This window comes from Aegilops tauschii, chromosome 7, assembly GCF_002575655.3.
Source record: "Aegilops tauschii subsp. strangulata cultivar AL8/78 chromosome 7, Aet v6.0, whole genome shotgun sequence".
NCBI lineage: Eukaryota > Viridiplantae > Streptophyta > Magnoliopsida > Poales > Poaceae > Aegilops > Aegilops tauschii.
Genome location: NC_053041.3, coordinates 271,514,066 through 271,531,128, shown reverse-complemented (window position 1 = coordinate 271,531,128; position 17,063 = coordinate 271,514,066). Strand labels below are relative to the sequence as shown.

Here is a 17,063-nt window from a genome sequence, read left to right as displayed (position 1 = left end):
GTTCGTGGGCGGTTCTCGCAGCTCGGGTGCGGCCTGGCAGCCTTGGTCATGTGGTCGGCGGGGTGGCTAGGGCTCGGCGGTGCATGGTCGTGGTGCGGCAGGTCTCTCGTGACTTTTCGCCCTCTGTACGGAGGTGGAGCATGTGTACCGGGAAGAATTCCCTGTCTGGCGGTGGTCAGACCGATGGTGGCGATGCCCGCGGTTGTCGTCCTCTTCCTGAAGACGCGGTCGCGGCTACTCCTAGTCCTCTGTTTGCTCCGGGTGAAAATCTTGATCCTTTGGATCGGGCGGTGGCGGCGCTCCGGCGTCGTACCCTTTCTGAAGGCATCGTCTTGGAGCTCATGTGCGTTAGCGGTCAATTTGGGTCCTCGAAGTGGCTAGTTCACGGTTGAGGGCTCTGTCTCCCCCGTAGTGGTGCTTGTTGTTCATCCTTTGGTCGCTTGTGGTTGATGTTGTTGATCTTCCGTACCCTTGTATCTTGTTTTGGGTGTGTGCGTTGTGGGTTGGTGTTGTATGGTTCACATGTTTGTGGTTCGTTGCTTTATATATATAAAGCGGGGCGAAAGCCTTTTTCGATAATAGATGGTAGCTTCTAGGCTCGGCAAGATGAAAAAATTGTGCATAAATACTAAAATTCGGGAAAAATGAAATTGACAAAATTGTTCTTTATTGCTTTTCGGTTCAGCAAACTTTCTACACGTGTACATACTGCAAAATTGTTATCATGATTGACTAGTCCTTTAAAAGGTGGATGCCAACCGCAGGGAACTATAACTCAGGGTATCTATGAGGATGAGCTAAGAGCATTCAGAAGGCAAACTCTATTCTTGATCAATCTCCTGTAAAGAAGTTCCACTCCGCTCTCAAGATCTCCGATACTGCACTCTAGTGCCTGCAGTTGCTCCTCTTCGCAGACGACTCTGCTCTTCTGCAATGTGTTTGAGACAAGAGACCACTTGGGCATCTCAATTTGCTTCGCCAGGAGGCAGGATGTGCATTCGAGTAGTAATATAGTGATCTCTCTTGCTTCTGCCAGCAGCATCACCACCCTACAGTCCTTGTCAGAAGCAGTCTTCTTGCTGATTTTCTTGAACTGCTTTTGTGCCTTCTTGGCGAGACGGATGTACACCTTGAGTTGAGCAGACGCATTTTCTCCTCTTTTGAGAACAAGCTCTTGGACAGTCATCTTCAATTCCCTGAAGCTCTCCTGCATGGCGTTGCAGAGATCGAGCAAGACGAGGGATCGTCCAAGCTCTGCCTCAACTGCCGCCCTTTGCAGGGTTTGGCAAAGGCTGACTTGGCTGCTGGGTGTGCACACCATCTTCTCAATGCAGTTGTAGATGGTTGCCAGCCTCCTCAAGCCATCGCGCATCGTGTCGATGGTCGCCAAGGGCGAAGAAATGGTTGTGCTCAGGCTCTGGAGCTGCTGCTTGACTTCTGTTTTGTGCGAGCGAGGGCTCGAAGGCGCGCTTGCCGATCGTAGATGGTAAGCCATGCTTGGAGATTGAAGCTTTGGTGCCGTTTTCTTCTGTGGAGAAATGGAAGAGAATGGTAGTCAAGATGACCTGCAGTTTGTTGGTGCTGAAGCCTTGGGGTTCTCCCTGTATATATATCTGAGAGGCAGCAGCAATGGCATGATGAACAGAGCAGCCGACAGCAAGAATCCCATTTGCTAACCTCCATAAGAGAGTGTTGCTTTATCTGCTTCTGGTTAGCGTGGCACACATCAATAAGTTAGCTTATATGCCTGGCATGTCTTGGCTGTTGGTGACAGAGTATACTGCACGGGTGTTTCGTTTGATTTCGGATCTTGATATGTGATCATGAAGTATTGTTGAAGGAAATACAATACAGGTTTTCGCTGATTTTTCAACATTATGATGGGGGTCTTATGCCTGTGCAGCAGCACTGGCGTGTTTCAGCTATCCACAGCAAGAACAACCATGTAAGTGTATGCAGATTCTCGACACAAGCAAGTATAATTTATGCTTTCGATATTAAGTTCCATCTGGCTAGCGGAGATAATCATGTGAAAGAAAATTACCTACGATGTATGCTATGCATAAAGTAGAAGTGTAATCCATTTGCTTCTGATTTTCATTTTTGAAACTAATCCAACGATGGAAATATGAAGTTCATTGTACCATTAGCAAGCAGAAGGGAAGGTACAACAACATGATAAGAAAGGATCTTCAGTGGATTTGTTTTGATATTATTGGTTGCATGCGTTGGCCTGATTATTGATAGTCATCAGCATCATTAGGTTTCCCCTTGATAATGGTAATGCATAATCACAAGGTTATAGGTCGTGGGTTGGAGCTGGCATGTTTCAGCATGTTAGAGCTTGAGTAATATGGCCCATGGAAAATAATTCCATGAGACGCGTAGGCTATTACGGTCAACTTCCAGATTCTGGAGACACCATTACTTCTTTTAACATCAGTAGGGTTAAATTTAAATGTACCAAGTCATTTAATCAGGATACTGATTAATATCAGTTGTTATTGTTATGTTGCCTGTAAGTACATACTCCGTACTACCTAGTATTTTTGAGGAGAAACCAAGTCGTTTAATCAGGATACTGATTTATATCGCGGGGCTTGCATAAATGATAAAATTCAGAAAATAGGAAATTGACAAAATTGCTTTTGCTTGCTATTGAACTTTCTATGCATACACATTGCAAAACTGTTAGGATGATTGACTAATAATCCTTTAAAAGGTGGATGCCAACCGCAGGAACTAGAGCTCAGGGTATCTACAAACTAAGAGCATTGAGAAGAGAAACTCTGTTCTGGATCAATCTCCTGTACAGAAGTTCCACTCCGCTCTCAAGATCTTCGATACTGCACTCCAATGCCCGCAATTGCTCCTCTTCGCACAGAACTTTGCTCTTCTGCAATGTTTTGGAGACAAGAGACCACTTGGGCATCTCAATTTGCTTCAACAAGATGCAGGATGTGGATTCGAGAAGTGAAATGGTGATCTCTCTCGCTTCTGCCATTAGCATCACCACCCTAGAATCGTTCTTGTCGGAAGTAGTCTTCTTGCTGATCTTCTTGAACTGCTTTTGTGCTTTCTTGGCTAGACGGATGTATGCCTTGACTTGGCAAGTTGTATCCTCTCCTCTCTTGAGAACCAACAAGAGCTCTTGGACAGTCATCTTCAGCTCCATCAAGGTCTCCTGCATGGCGTTGCAGAGGTCGAGCACGACGAGGGACCGCCCTAGCTCTGCCTCCACTGCCACCCTTTGCAGGGTCCTGCAGAGGCTGACTTGGTTGCTGGGTGCGCACATCATCTCCTCAATGCAGCTGTATATGTCTGCCAGCTTCCTCAAACCTTCGCAAGTCGTATCGATGGTCGCCAAGGGCGAAGAGATGGTTGCGCTCAGGCTCTGGAGCTGCTGCTCTACTTGGGGTTTGTTTGAGCGAGGGCTGGAAGGCGCGCTTGCAGATCTTAGATGGTAAGCCATGCTTGTGGTTTTGAGGCTCTGATGCTACTTTCTTCGGTATGGAAATGGAAAAGAATGGTAGGTAGTGTGTTGGTGCTGAAGCCTTGGGCTTCTCCCTGTATATATATCAGAGAGGCAACAGCAATGGCACGATGAACAGAGCAGCCGACAGCAAGATTCTCATCTGCTAACCTCCATAGGAGAGTACTTGCTTTTGGTTAGCATGGCAAACATCAATGAGTTAGCATATATGCCTGGCATGTCTTGGTAACTGATAACACAGTACACTGCACGGGTGCTTCGTTTGATTTCGGATCTCGGTATATGATCATGAAGTAGTATTGTCCAAGGAAATAAAATGCAGGTTTTCTATTGCTGAGAGGAATAATTCATTTGGTTGTCCGCTAATTTTTCAACATTAGGATGAGGTCTTCTGCTTGTGCGGCAGCACTGGCGTGTTTCAGCTATCCACGTACAAGGACAACCATGTAAGTGCACACTGATTGTCCTTCTAATATTAAATTACATCTGGCTGTCTGAGATTATCGTGTGAGTGAAAATTACTTGGGATGCATGCTAAGCATAAACAAGAAATGTAATACTTAATAAGAATGTAACGGAATGTTTGAAAAGTTATGGTCGCAAAAACCAAAAATCACTTAATGGTTTGGTCGACTTCTGGTTGCACATATATAACTTAATGGTGCATGCTTGCAATTCTTTTGAACATTACCGGTAGAGCGATAGAAACTTGAAGTTTATTGTATCATTTGGAAGCAGAAGGGAAGGTACAACAACATGATAAGAGTTAAGGATCTTCAGGGGATTTGTTCTGGTCAGTATTCTTGGTTGCATGTGTTAGCCTGATTATTGTTAGTAATCACTCATCAGCATCATTAGGTATTCCCCCTCGGTAATGATAATGCATAATCACAAGGTTATAGGTCGTGGGTTCGAGCTGGCTTGTTTCAGCATGCTAGAGCTTGAGACACCTGTGACTCTGAGTAATATGACCCTTGGGAGATAATTACCTGAGACTCATAGGCCATTTAGAGATATCATTACTTCATGTAACATCACTAGTGTAAAGGTATAAACTAGACAACATTTTATGTGACAGGAATGCCCCAAATTCCATGTTATTGTTCTGTTGCTTGTAAATAAATACTATGTTTGATGAGAGAAATCTTTTCTTCGAGTTATGAGAAACCAAGTCAGTTAGTCACTTGTGTAACAAATAATCAGCTAATCAGTAAAAATGGTAAAATTCCGAAAATGAAATTGCCAAAATTGTTTCTCTTCGCTTTTCGAAGTAAACTTTCTGCAGATATCCACAATTGTACATACTACAAAATTGCTATCATGATGATCGACTAATCCTTTAAAAGGTGGATGCCAATCGCAAGGAACTAGAGCTCAGGGTATCTACAAACTAAGAACAATGAGAAGAGAAACTCTGTTCTGGATCAATCTCCTGTACAGAAGTTCCACTCGGCTCTCAAGATCTTCGATACTGCACTCCAATGCCCGCAATTGCTCCTCTTCGCACACAACTTTGCTCTTCTGCAATATTTGGAGACAAGAGACCACTTGGGCATCTCAATTTGCTTCGGCAAGATGCAGGATGTGGATTCGAGAAGTGAAATGGTGATCTCTCTCGCTTCTGCCATTAGCATCACCACCCTAGAATCATTCTTGTCCGAAGCAGTTTTCTTGCTGATCTTCTTGAACTGCTTTTGTGCCTTCTTTGCTAGCCGGATGTACGCCTTGAATTGGCAAGTTGCATCCTCTCCTCTCTTGAGAACCAACAAGAGCTCTTGGACAGTCATCTTCAGCTCCATCAAGGTCTCCTGTGTTAGATGTGTATAGTCTCTCTTGCACTTTACCATACACATGTATATGTACTGGCCCCTTGGCCCTTCTGTGAATGCAGTTGCCCATTCCTAACATGGTATCAGATGCTTAGGTTCCTCTCCCGCTCCCGCACGCTCGCAGCTCCGTGCCTCGCTCCCCTGTCGCCGGCCTTGCTCCCCCATCGCCGGCCTAGGTCCCCCGTCGCCGGCCTCCCTCTACCTCGTCGTCGGCGCCGGCCACCTCCTCCCTCGCCCCCGGCTCTTTCCTTCCCCGCCGCCACGCCGTCTCGCCCCGGCCTGCGCTGCCCCGAGCTCGGCCGCGGCCTGCCGTCGCTGTCCCGCGCCGCCCCGAGCGCGGCCGCGGCCTGCCGTTGCCGCCTCGCGCCGCCCTGCGCTTTCCCGTGCTCGGCCGCGCCCGGCAGCCACCTCCCCGCGCCCCTCCTGCTGCAGCCGGTGCTGCCCAAGGTCGGCCCCTCCCACGCTCGCCCTTCCCCCCTCCCCCCCCCGCCCCCCCGCTTCCTCCATCGGGGCTGGATCGAGCCAGCGCGAGCCCGATCCCGATCTGGATCGGGGTCTCCTTTAGCAGTCTACTGTAGCAGTTGACAAAAAAAAGAGCTCCTCATGTCTTCTTGGGCTATGTCGCCGTTCCTCGGTGCTCGGTGATCTTCGATGGCACCAACTATGCCGAGTTTGCGGGGTTATGCGTATCCACATGCGCGGTCTCCTTCTGTGGGGTGTTCTCTCTGGCGAGGTCCCCTGTCCGCCTTGCCCTGTTGCTCCTGTGGCTCCTACCCCGCCAGCACCGCCGGTTCTTGCTGCTGATGCTTCTCAGGCTGATCGCGATGCCGCCAAGGCTCTCGATGATACTGCCTACGCTCTGCTGGGTTACTTGTGGTTCCATCAGTGTTGGCCGCCCGAGCTCCTATGCCACCTGCTCGCCTCACCGCTCCACCGCTCCTGCCTACTCCTTCAGGGGGGTGGTCGTCCTTATGCTGAGAGGGCCCGGTCGCGCCGTGACACCTTCTGTGGCTACTGCTCTCGGCCAGGTCACCCAGAGTCTGATTGCCGTGAGAAGAAGCGAGACCAGAGGCGCTCCTCTTCCAGTGGGACTCCTGGATCCTCCTCGACCCCGTCACTCGCTGACCAGGACATTATGAGGCTCAAGCGCCTCTTAGCTTCCTCAGGCTCTTTGTCGACCGGTTCCGTTGCTGCTGTGACTGCAGCCACTGCTCCACCACCGCAGGCATCTACACAGTCAGGTACATCTTCGTGGGTTCTGGATTCTGGAGCCTCTTTTCATATGTCTTCTGATTCTTCCGTGCTGTCTTCTCTCCGACCTCTTGATTCGCCTGTTAATGTTCTTACCGCTGATGGCACACCTCTTCCTGTTGCTAGCCGTGGTCTTTTTTCCACTCCATCTTTTTCTGTTCCTAGTGTTTCACATGTTCCTCGCCTCACCATGAATATTTTTTCCGCTGCCCAACTTACTGATTCTGGTTGTCTGTCATTCTTGATATCGACTCGTGCTCCATTCAGGATCGTCGTACCAAGGCTTTGGTTGGTGCTGGCCCCCGGCGCCGTGAGTCAGAGGGCCTTTGGGAGGTTGATTGGCTTTGTGTTCCTTCCGCTGCCACCACTTCAGCCAGCTCCCATGCTCTTGCTGCCTCTTCGTCTGCGTCCTTCCAGCAGTGGCATCATCGCCTTGGTCACATATGTGGCTCTCGCTTGTCTTCTTTAGTTCGTCAGGGCCTCTTAGGGTCTGTATCTGGAGATGTTTCTTTACATTGTAATGGTTGCAGACTTGGCAAACAGACCCTGTTACCTTATCCTACCAGTGAGTCGGTATCTCAGCGTCCTTTTGACTTAGTTCATTCTGATGTATGGGGTCCTGTTCCCTTTGATTCGAAAGGTGGTCACCGCTACTATATCTTGTTTATTGATGATTTCTCTCACTACACTTGGCTCTACTTTATGAAATCTTGTAGCGAGGTTCTCTCTATATACAAACGTTTTGCTGCCATGGTTCACACCTAGTTTTCCACGCCAATTCGTACTTCTCGTGCTGACTCGGCTGGTGAGTTTATCTCCCAGCTGTTGTGTGGTTTTCTTGCGGAACAGGGTACTCTTGCCCAGTTCTCATGTCCTGGTGCACATGCTCAGAATGGCGTTGCCGAACGTAAGCATCGTCATCTACTTGAGACGGCTCGTGCTCTGATGATTGCCGCTTCTCTCCCACCCCATTTTTGGGCTGAGGCTGTTTCTGCATCCACCTATCTCATCAACATACAACCATCGACTGCTCTGCAGGGTGGTATTCCTATGGAGTGTCTCACTGGTCGCTCTCCTGACTACTCAGCTCTTCGTATGTTTGGATGTGTGTGCTATGTCCTTCTTGCCCCGCGAGAACGCACCAAACTGACTGCTCAGTTGGTTGAGTGTGTTTTTCTTGGCTACAGTGATGAGCACAAGGGCTATCGCTGCTGGGATCCTGTTGGTCGTCGTTTGCGCATCTCGCGTGATGTGACCTTTGACGAGTCTCGCTCTTACTACCCACGTCCTTCTACCTCGAGCTTCTCTGTGGACGATCTTTCTTTTCTTCTTCTCCCTGATACACCCTGCTATGTGCCTCCTCATGTTTTTCCTCCTCTGCCTGCACCTCTCCTTCCTTCTCCTTCACCACCGACACCATCTTCCCCATCCTCCTCCAACTCTCCACCATCATCTCCAGTCCGTCGCCCTCTCTCACCATTTCCTCTTCACTATACTCGTCGCCCTCGTTCTGAGGATGTTTCCCCTGATGCGCCTTCCACCTCTGGTGCACCTCCTTTCACTCCTCCCCCGGTTCATAACCTCCGTGCTCGGCCTCGCCCCCCGCCTGATCGCTACTCTCCTGATCGGTACGGTCTCTCTGTTATTGCTGAGCCCACTTCCTATCGGACTGCCATGACTCAGCCTGAATGGCAGCTTGCGATGGCCGAAGAGCTTGCTGCCCTTGAGCGCTCTGGCACATGGGATCTGGTTTCCCTCCCTTTCGGTGTCCGTCCCATCACCTGCAAGTGGGTCTACAAGATTAAGACTTGCTCTGATGGTTCTCTTGAGCGCTACAAAGCGCGCCTTGTGGCCCGTGGTTTTTAGCAGGAGCAGGGACGCGATTATGATGAGACATTCGCTCCTGTGGCCCACATGACCACTGTTCGCACTCTTCTTGTTGTTGCTTCTGTTCGTCATTGGTCTATCTCTCAACTTGATGTTCAGAACTCTTTTCTTAATGGCGAGTTGCGTGAGGAGGTTTATATGCAGCCACCACCGGGGTACTATGCTCCTGATGGTTTGGTCTGTCAACTTCGCCGCTCCCTCTATGGTCTTAAACAGGCCCCTCGCGCCTGGTTTGAGCGCTTCGCCTCTGTGGTGACTGCCGCTGGCTTCTTGCCCAGTGATCATGATCCCGCGTTGTTTGTTCACACGTCTCCTCGTGGTCGGACTCTGCTCCTTCTCTATGTTGATGACATGATCATCACTGGTGACGACTCTGACTGCATAGCCTTTGTTAAGGCTCGCCTTCGCGACCAGTTCCTCATGATTGATCTTGGTCCACTTCGCTATTTTCTTGGGATTGAGATCTCCTCGACCTCTGATGGCTTCTACATCTTCCAAGAAAAATATATTCAGGATCTTCTTGCTCGTGCTGCTCTCGGTGATGAGCGCACAGTTGTGACTCCTATGGAACTCAACGTTCAGCTTCGTGCTTCTGATGGTGACCCTCTCCCTAACCCCACTCGCTATCGACACCTTGTTGGCAGTCTTGTTTATCTTGCTGTTACGCGTCCTGATATCTCCTATCCTGTTCATATCCTGAGTCAGTTCGTTTCAGCCCCCACCTCTGTCCACTATAGTCATCTCCTCCGTGTTCTACGATATCTTCGTGGCACGCTCTCTCAACGCCTTTTCTTTCCCCGCTCCAGCTCTCTTGAGCTCCAGGCCTACTCTGATGCGACCTGGGCTAGTGATCCCTCTGATCGACGCTCGCTGTCTGCTTATTGTGTCTTTCTTGATGGCTCTCTTATTGCCTGGAAGACAAAGAAACAGACTGCCGTTTCTCGCTCGAGTACAGAGGCTGAGTTGCGAGCCATGGCTATGCTGACGGCTGAGGTGATCTGGTTACGGTGGTTACTTGAGGACTTTGGTGTGTCTGTTACTACCTCGACTCCCTTATTGTCAGACAGTACTGGTGCTATCAGTATTGCGCGTGACCCGGTGAAGCATGAGCTCACCAAGCACATCGGTGTGGATGCCCACTTTGTGCGTGCTGCTGTGCAGGATCAGACTCTCGCTCTTCACTATGTGCCCTCTGAGTTACAGTTGGCGGACTTCTTCACGAAGGCACAGACTCAAGCGCAGCATAGTTTTCTTCTCTCCAAACTCAGTGTTGTTGATCCACCATGAGTTTGAGGGGGGTGTTAGATGTGTATAGTCTCTCTTGCACTTTACCATACACATGTATATGTACTGGCCCTTGGCCCTCCTGTGAATGCAGTTGCCCATTCCTAACATCCTGCATGGCGTTGCAGAGGTCGAGCACGACGAGGGACCGTCCTAGCTCTGCCTCCACTGCCACCCTTTGCAGGGTCCTGCAGAGGCTGACTTGGTTGCTGGGTGTGCACATCATCTCCTCAATGCAGCTGTAGATGTCTGCCAGCTTCCTCAAACCTTCGCATGTCGTATCGATGGTCGCCAAGGGCGAAGAGATGGTTGCGCTCAGGCTCTGGAGCTGCTGCTCTACTTGGGGTTTGTTTGAGCGAGGGCTGGAAGGCGCGCTTGCAGATCTTAGATGGAAGCCATGCTTGTGGTTTTGAGGCTCTGATGCTACTTTCTTCGGTATGGAATTTTTTTTCGATAAAGGGCTTTTCATTGAATTGAAATATCGAGTTGATACAGACGCATCAAAGATCACCCGGCCTCTGCATAGCTAGATGCACACAGCCAAAAGTTTGAAGAAGTCTAGATCAAAAAAATATGGCTAAACAGCCACAAGTAAACAATAAAACAAGCCTATAGCGGGGCCAATCCAATTCGAAGATCACACCGCCATCCATGGGGGTAGAAAATCTCCCTGGCCGAACGCTCCAGCCATGTAGACGCCATCATAAAAAGGTCTCTGTCCTCCGGCCGCTGCAGGATAGACCACATACGGAGCCATCGCGAGCATATATGAATAACCTGCATAGAAGAACAAACGCATTTACGGTTAAAAACAATATCATTCCTAGTGAGCCAGAGTGCCCAACATAAGGCAGCCGCCCCCACAAGAATGTGTTTAGAAAATTGTTTATCTATTCCCCTCAACCAGTTGCCGAACATATTACGTGCACTACGAGGAGGGTATAGACTCAAAGCTATTTGGACAATGGCCCATACCGATCGAGCAAACTTGCATTTAAAAAATAAGTGCTTAATCGACTCATCATGGTGGCAGAAAACACATTTTTTGCAACCTAGCCAGTTTCGTCGTGCCAAATTGTCCCTAGTTAAGATAACTCCTTTAGTGAAAAACCATAGGAAAATTTTCACTTTTAGGGGAATCTTAAGCTTCCACAATTTCCTATTATCTATTGGTACCTCGTTATGAACCAGTGCATCATACATGGATTTAACTGAAAACTTACCATTCTGATGCAATTTCCATTTAAAGATATCCGGTTCCACTGGCAGCTGGATGACTCCCAGTCGGGTAAGCAGATCATCCCATGCTGCCAATCGAGGACCAATGAGGGTTCGACGAAAAGAAATATCAGGGTTTTCATGTCCCAGCACTTGTTTAATCGTGACAAACTTATGTCTAACTATCCGATATAAACTTGGGTATTGCACATTTAAGGGGTTGTTCCCCAGCCAAGTGTCTTCCCAGAAACGTGTCTGGGAGCCGTCCCTAACCGAAAACGTTCCAAACTGGAAAAAGAATTCTTTAGCTTTCATCACCCCACTCCAAAAATGTGAATCTCCGGGTCTCCAGTAGACTTGGGATATTGCTTTGGAACCCACGTATTTATTACGAATGATTTCCTGCCAAACACCGTTCTCAGTGAGTAATTTATATACCCATTTGCTGAGCAGTGATACATTTTTTATCTCAAGATCCTGGATTCCAAGCCCCCCTTGGCTTTTAGGGCGGCATAATACGTTCCACCTCGCCAAACGATACTTCTTGGTTTCATTATCGCTCTGCCAAAAAAATCTTGATCTATAATAGTCAAGACGCTGGAGCACTCCTTTTGGGAGATGAAAAAAAGATAACATATAAAGAACCATATTGGTAAGGACCGAATTGATCAAGATTAGTCGACCTCCATAGGACAAGAGTTTGGCCTTCCAACTGGCCAGACGTTTCTCCAGTCTCTCTTCAACATGCTTCCATTCAGCTATTGTCAGTCGCCTATAGTGAATAGGGATACCCAGATAGCAAATTGGAAATTGTCCGAGTTGACAACCAAAGATTTCAGCATAATCTTGTGAAACTTCTGCGGCCTCGCCGAAACAGAAGAGTTCACTCTTATGAAAATTAATCTTTAGTCCAGAAAGATCCTCAAAGGCACATAACAGCAATTTAAGGTTTCTGGCCTTTTCTAAGTCATGGTCCAGGAACAAAATGGTGTCATCCGCATATTGTAAAATTGATAGGCCTCCTTCTACTAAATGAGGAATGACCCCGGTGACTTGACCTGCTAACTTGGCCCTCTCAATAAGAGTAGCTAACATATCAGCCACAATATTAAACAGAATGGGTGATGCGGGGTCCCCTTGACGGAGCCCCTTCCTTGTCTGGAAATAGTTGCCTACATCGTCGTTTACCTTAATAGCTACGCTACCTCCGGACACAAAGCTCTCAACCCATCGACACCAAGTATCGGAAAACCCTTTCATACGTAATGTTTGTAACAAAAAGGGCCACTTTACTTTATCATAAGCTTTCTCGAAGTCGATTTTAAAAATGACTCCATTCAATTTTTTATGATGAAGCTCGTGGACTGTTTCATGAAGGACAGCAACACCATCCAAAATGTTTCGCCCTTGCATGAATGCTGTTTGGGTTGGTTTGACTACATGATCAGCCACCCCATTCAGACGGTTAGTCGCCACCTTGGTAATGGAAATGGAAGAGAAAGGTTGGCAAGACAAGGGCTGCAGTTTGTTGGTGCTCAATCCTTGGCTTCTCTTTGTATTTATAACGGAGCAATGGCATGATGGGTAGAGCAGTCGACAGCAGGAATCTCATCCAACTAACCTCCATACGTGTTAAGGTGATCTGTTGAAAGAAACATGGCCACCAAAAACCCATTCAGACAGAGCTGTTGCCTACGTGTTTTTGGTTAGCGCAGCAAGTGTGAATCAGTGAGCTTAGATGTGCCTGGCATGTCTCGGTCATTGGTGACACAGCGCACTGCACGAGTGTTCGGTTTGACCTCGGATCTAGATATGAGTTATATGTGATCACAGAAGATTAGCCAAGGAAATGCAATGCGGGTTTCGTGTTGCTGCAATTATTATTTTAGTCTTGTTCTCTGCTGGTTGTCCGACGTTATGATGAGTTGCACTGGTTGCACAGCAGCGCTGGTGTGTTTCATCGATCCCACAGCAAAAGGATAGCCATGTAAGTGGATGCAGATTCTCGACTACACGAACAGTATTTTGCTCTGATTTTAATATTAAGTTTAAGCTGGCTATCTTTAATAATTGTACGTCGTTCGTATGGAAGCATGCTTGGTGCATATAGGAGAAATGTACTAGTAAGAACAAAATATCTATGTATACTTGTGGTTGAAAATATCCTGTTGGAGACTCGTCGAAGCCCGACTCACTGGCCATTCGTATCGCCCCCTCCAACCAGCACCAAGGGGAACCCTACCATCATCTCGAAACAGGCTCTCCCCCTGCTTTATATATAAAGCAACAACACCAAAGTTACACGGTTGAACGATATAATCTGGTGAGGTAGTCCTCTGAGGCAGCAGATCCCTATATAATTTTTTTTTGGAAATGGAGGCATGCCCCCGGCCTCTGCATCATGATGATGCATGCAACCATCTTATTAAAAATCCAGAAAGTATCATCAAAAAGGTCTTATAGCTCGTAAATGGGGCAGAACAAAGTGAAAAAGGAAAATTACATGCTGACAAAGGCAACCGATACGGTAATAAGAAGGATAAGCTCCCTAGACTCCTATCCTGTTATGCGAGCGCCATCCGAACCGGTTGAATATAGCCCGAGCTACCATCTCCCATTGGTTGCACCCAGTAACCAAAGGCTCCCTGGAGTCCATAGGAGTGAGTAAGGACCACGTACGAATCCAAGCTGTAGCCCTGAAGATGACCTGCAAGAAAGTTAAAGTGTGTTGTCTGTTAAAAATCGTATCATTCCTGCAGTTCCATATAGCCCATAATAGTGCACATATTCCAATCCGAATACGGGCCACAGTAATCTGTTCAACTCCAGCTAACCACGTCCCAAACAATGACGCAATATCAACTGGAGGATTAATGTTGAAAGCTATATGAATCGTTCTCCAAAGTAGCTTGGCAAGTGGCAATCAAGAAATAAGTGTTGTATTGTTTCATCATGATCACAAAAACAACACCACGAACTTCCTACCCATCACCTTTTAATTAAGTTGTCCTTTGTGAGTATCACTTGCTTGTGGACAAACCACATAAAAAATTTAATACGCAAAGGAACCTTAACCTTCCAAATGTGCAACGACCTTGAGAGTGGGCCAGAATTAATCAAATCCGTATAAAATGATTTCACCATAAAAATCCCATTCTTAGTTAACTTCCATTGTGACGCATCCGGTTGGTCGGAGAGTTGAACGTCTATCAGTCTCCGAACCAAATGCATCCAGGCGGTCCATCTCTCACCAACTAACACCCGTCTAAACTGGATGTTCAAGGGAATGGCCTGAAGGACTGTGCCTACGTAATCCTCCTTACGTTGCACAATATTATATAGGGTGGGGTATTGGACGGTCAGGGGCGTCTCTCCTAACCATGTATCCTCCCAAAATCTTGTTGACATCCCATTGCCCACCAAGAATTTGACCCTACGAAAGAACAAGTCCTTCGTTCTCATAAGTCCCTTCCAGAATGGCGAGTCAGTCGGTCGCATGGTAACCTGAGCTAGTGTCTTCGAGTGTAAATACTTATTGCGCAGGATTTGTGACCACATACCCTCCGGCTCAGTCTCTAGCCTGTATAACCATTTACTCATAAGACATTTATTCTTAATTTCTAAGTTCTCAATACCGAGACCCCCTTGGTCTTTAGGTCGGCAAAGGATGTCCCATCTCGCGAGACGGTATTTCCTCTTGGCCTCATCAGACTGCCAGAAGAAACGAGATCTAAAGAAATCAAGTCGCTTCCGAACCCGTTTCGGAATTTCGAAGAACGAAAGTAGAAACATTGGCATACTAGTCAGTACTGAGTTAATCAGGACTAGCCGACCTCCATATGACATAAGCTTGCCCTTCCAGCAGCTAATTTTTTTTAATTCGTTCTTCGATACACTTCCATTCTTTATTGGATAGCTTACGGTGATGGATCGGAATACCCAAGTAACTGAATGGTAAAGCACCTAATTCACATCCAAATAATTGTTTGTAAGTGTGTTCATCGTCTTTGGCCTTCCCAAAGCAGAACAACTCGCTCTTATGAAAATTTATTTTTAAGCCAAACAATTGTTCGAAGAGGCATAAGATAAGTTTCATATTACGTGCCTTTGTCATGTCATGTTCCATGAATAAGATAGTGTCATCAGCATATTGTAGAATGGAGACTCCTCCATCGACTAGATGAGGAACTAAACCCTCTACATGGCCATGCTGCTTGGCCCTGCCAATAATGACGGCCAACATATCTGCCACAATATTGAACAAAAGAGGACACATGGAATCCCCTTGTCTCAACCCCTTATACGTCTGAAAATAGTGACCGATATCATCGTTCACCTTGATTCCGACACTACCCTTCTGGACTTGGGTATCCACTTGGTTCCTCCAAGCTTCACTAAAACCCTTCATGCGCATTGCCTGCTGAAGAAAAGGCCACTTTACTTTATCATACGCCTTCTGAAAATCCACTTTGAAGATAACCCCATCTAGTTTCTTTGAGTGGATCTCATGAAGCGTTTCATGCAGCACGACCACCCCTTCCAGTATGTGTCGCCCCGGCATGAACGCTGTCTGGCCTGGTTGGATCACTGAATGAGCAATTTGTGTCAATCTATTGGTTCCAACCTTTGTGAAAATTTTGAAGCTCACATTCAACAGACATATGGGCCGGAATTGTTCGATCCGAACTGCCTCATCTTTCTTAGGTGCAGCGTTATCGTACTGAAATTAAGATGAAACAACTCCAAATGACCGTTGAAAAAAATCATGAAACATAGGCATAAGATCATCTTTAATAATATGCCAACATTTCTTATAGAATTCAGCTGGAAACCCATCTGGTCCCGGTGCTTTATTCGGCTTCATTTGTGATATTGCCTGAAGAACCTCTTTTTCAGTAAACGGTGCAGAGAGAATATCATTCTCCACTATCTGTAATTGAGGAATATCATCAATCACAGATTCATCGAGCGTCACAGTGCTTGTATTCGGGGTCCAAAGAGTTGCTTATAATAATTCGAAATATACGCTTTCAGATTTTCGTGTCCCACTATTGTTCCCTTGTCCTGTTCAAGCTGTATGATTTTCTTCTTCCTATGTTTGCCATTTGCAACCATATGGAAGAATTGTGTATTGTCGTCCCCTTGGACAACCTTAAGCGTTTTAGCACGCAATGACCACTTGAGCTCCTCCTCTCTCAAGAGAGCTCGTAGACCTTGCTCAGCCTCGGACTTGGTTCTTTGCTCATTAACAGAAAGAAGATCCCTATATAAGTGGCCAACATAAACACACGCGTCTATGCTACCCAAAAACTAGCACTAGACTACACGATTACAACGCCATGACACGACCTAGGACACCTACCCTCCATGACAACACCCTCAAGAGGGGAACGCGAGCACCGACGCTGCCAAGCCCGAGGTGGACAAGGGTTTTCACCTGGAGACTCTGACATGGAGAGGAGAGCCACGACGACGTCTTCAAGAAGATATCGGCACCTGCAGATGTCATCGTCGCTGGCGCCAAAGCATGAAGCTTTCGCTCGGCAGCTCACCCGTGCCACCACGGGGCACCCAGAACAGTCACGGCGAGAACCGGCCTCCAGATCCTGATCTGGGCAACAGAAAGTGTGCCCGAACCACCCTGCACTACACCCCGCCGACCGAGAAACGTAGTCAGCACTATCGCCGTGGAGCTTGCCGGAAAGCCACCATGCGGACCACCATCCGGGGTCGCCGCCCCGACATCCATGTCCCGAGTCACCACCAGCCATCAACATCGTAACGCACAGACCATGCGATGGGAAGAGTGGAAGATACATCCTTCTACTCCTAGCCCGGCATCAGCCACCGGGCTTGGGTGATCACCTCCACCGTAGGAGGCGTCCACGCCTGTGTCCCCAGCCAGTCCCTGTGGACCGGAGGGAGGGGGAGGGGGGAACACGGCCTAGTAGCTGCCGACGGCCACCATCGAGCAAGCCCCACACTAGTCCCCGACCTTTGTCGAGACGAGCTTAGACGCCGCCACGCCCATGGCCACCGGCGTCGCTCCAACCAACGGCACGGCACCAACTCGGACCGACGACACAATGGAGGAGCAAGAT

At 47.8% G+C, this 17,063-nt stretch overlaps 2 protein-coding genes and 1 pseudogene across 2 annotated transcripts; all 3 read right to left on the bottom strand.

The window, feature by feature from the left end:
• Positions 1 to 764: 764 nt before the first annotated feature.
• On the bottom strand, positions 765 to 1,755 carry LOC109740605 (uncharacterized). The gene has a single exon (XM_020299660.4). It carries the CDS (start codon positions 1,493 to 1,495, stop codon positions 785 to 787), a length of 711 nt encoding a protein of 236 aa, XP_020155249.1. The 5' UTR covers positions 1,496 to 1,755; the 3' UTR covers positions 765 to 784.
• Positions 1,756 to 2,722: 967 nt separating this feature from the next.
• On the bottom strand, positions 2,723 to 3,741 carry LOC109740604 (uncharacterized). The gene has a single exon (XM_020299659.4). It carries the CDS (start codon positions 3,470 to 3,472, stop codon positions 2,759 to 2,761), a length of 714 nt encoding a protein of 237 aa, XP_020155248.1. The 5' UTR covers positions 3,473 to 3,741; the 3' UTR covers positions 2,723 to 2,758.
• A 1,135-nt stretch (positions 3,742 to 4,876) lies between these two features.
• LOC120969386 (uncharacterized) lies at positions 4,877 to 15,719 on the bottom strand (annotated as a pseudogene).
• Between the last annotated feature and the right edge of the window lie 1,344 nt (positions 15,720 to 17,063).

Excerpts from the sequence above, each read along its gene's own strand:
- LOC109740604 (XM_020299659.4), bottom strand. The coding sequence starts at position 3,472 with ATGGCTTACCATCTAAGATCTGCAAGCGCGCCTTCCAGCCCTCGCTCA.
- LOC109740605 (XM_020299660.4), bottom strand. The coding sequence starts at position 1,495 with ATGGCTTACCATCTACGATCGGCAAGCGCGCCTTCGAGCCCTCGCTCG.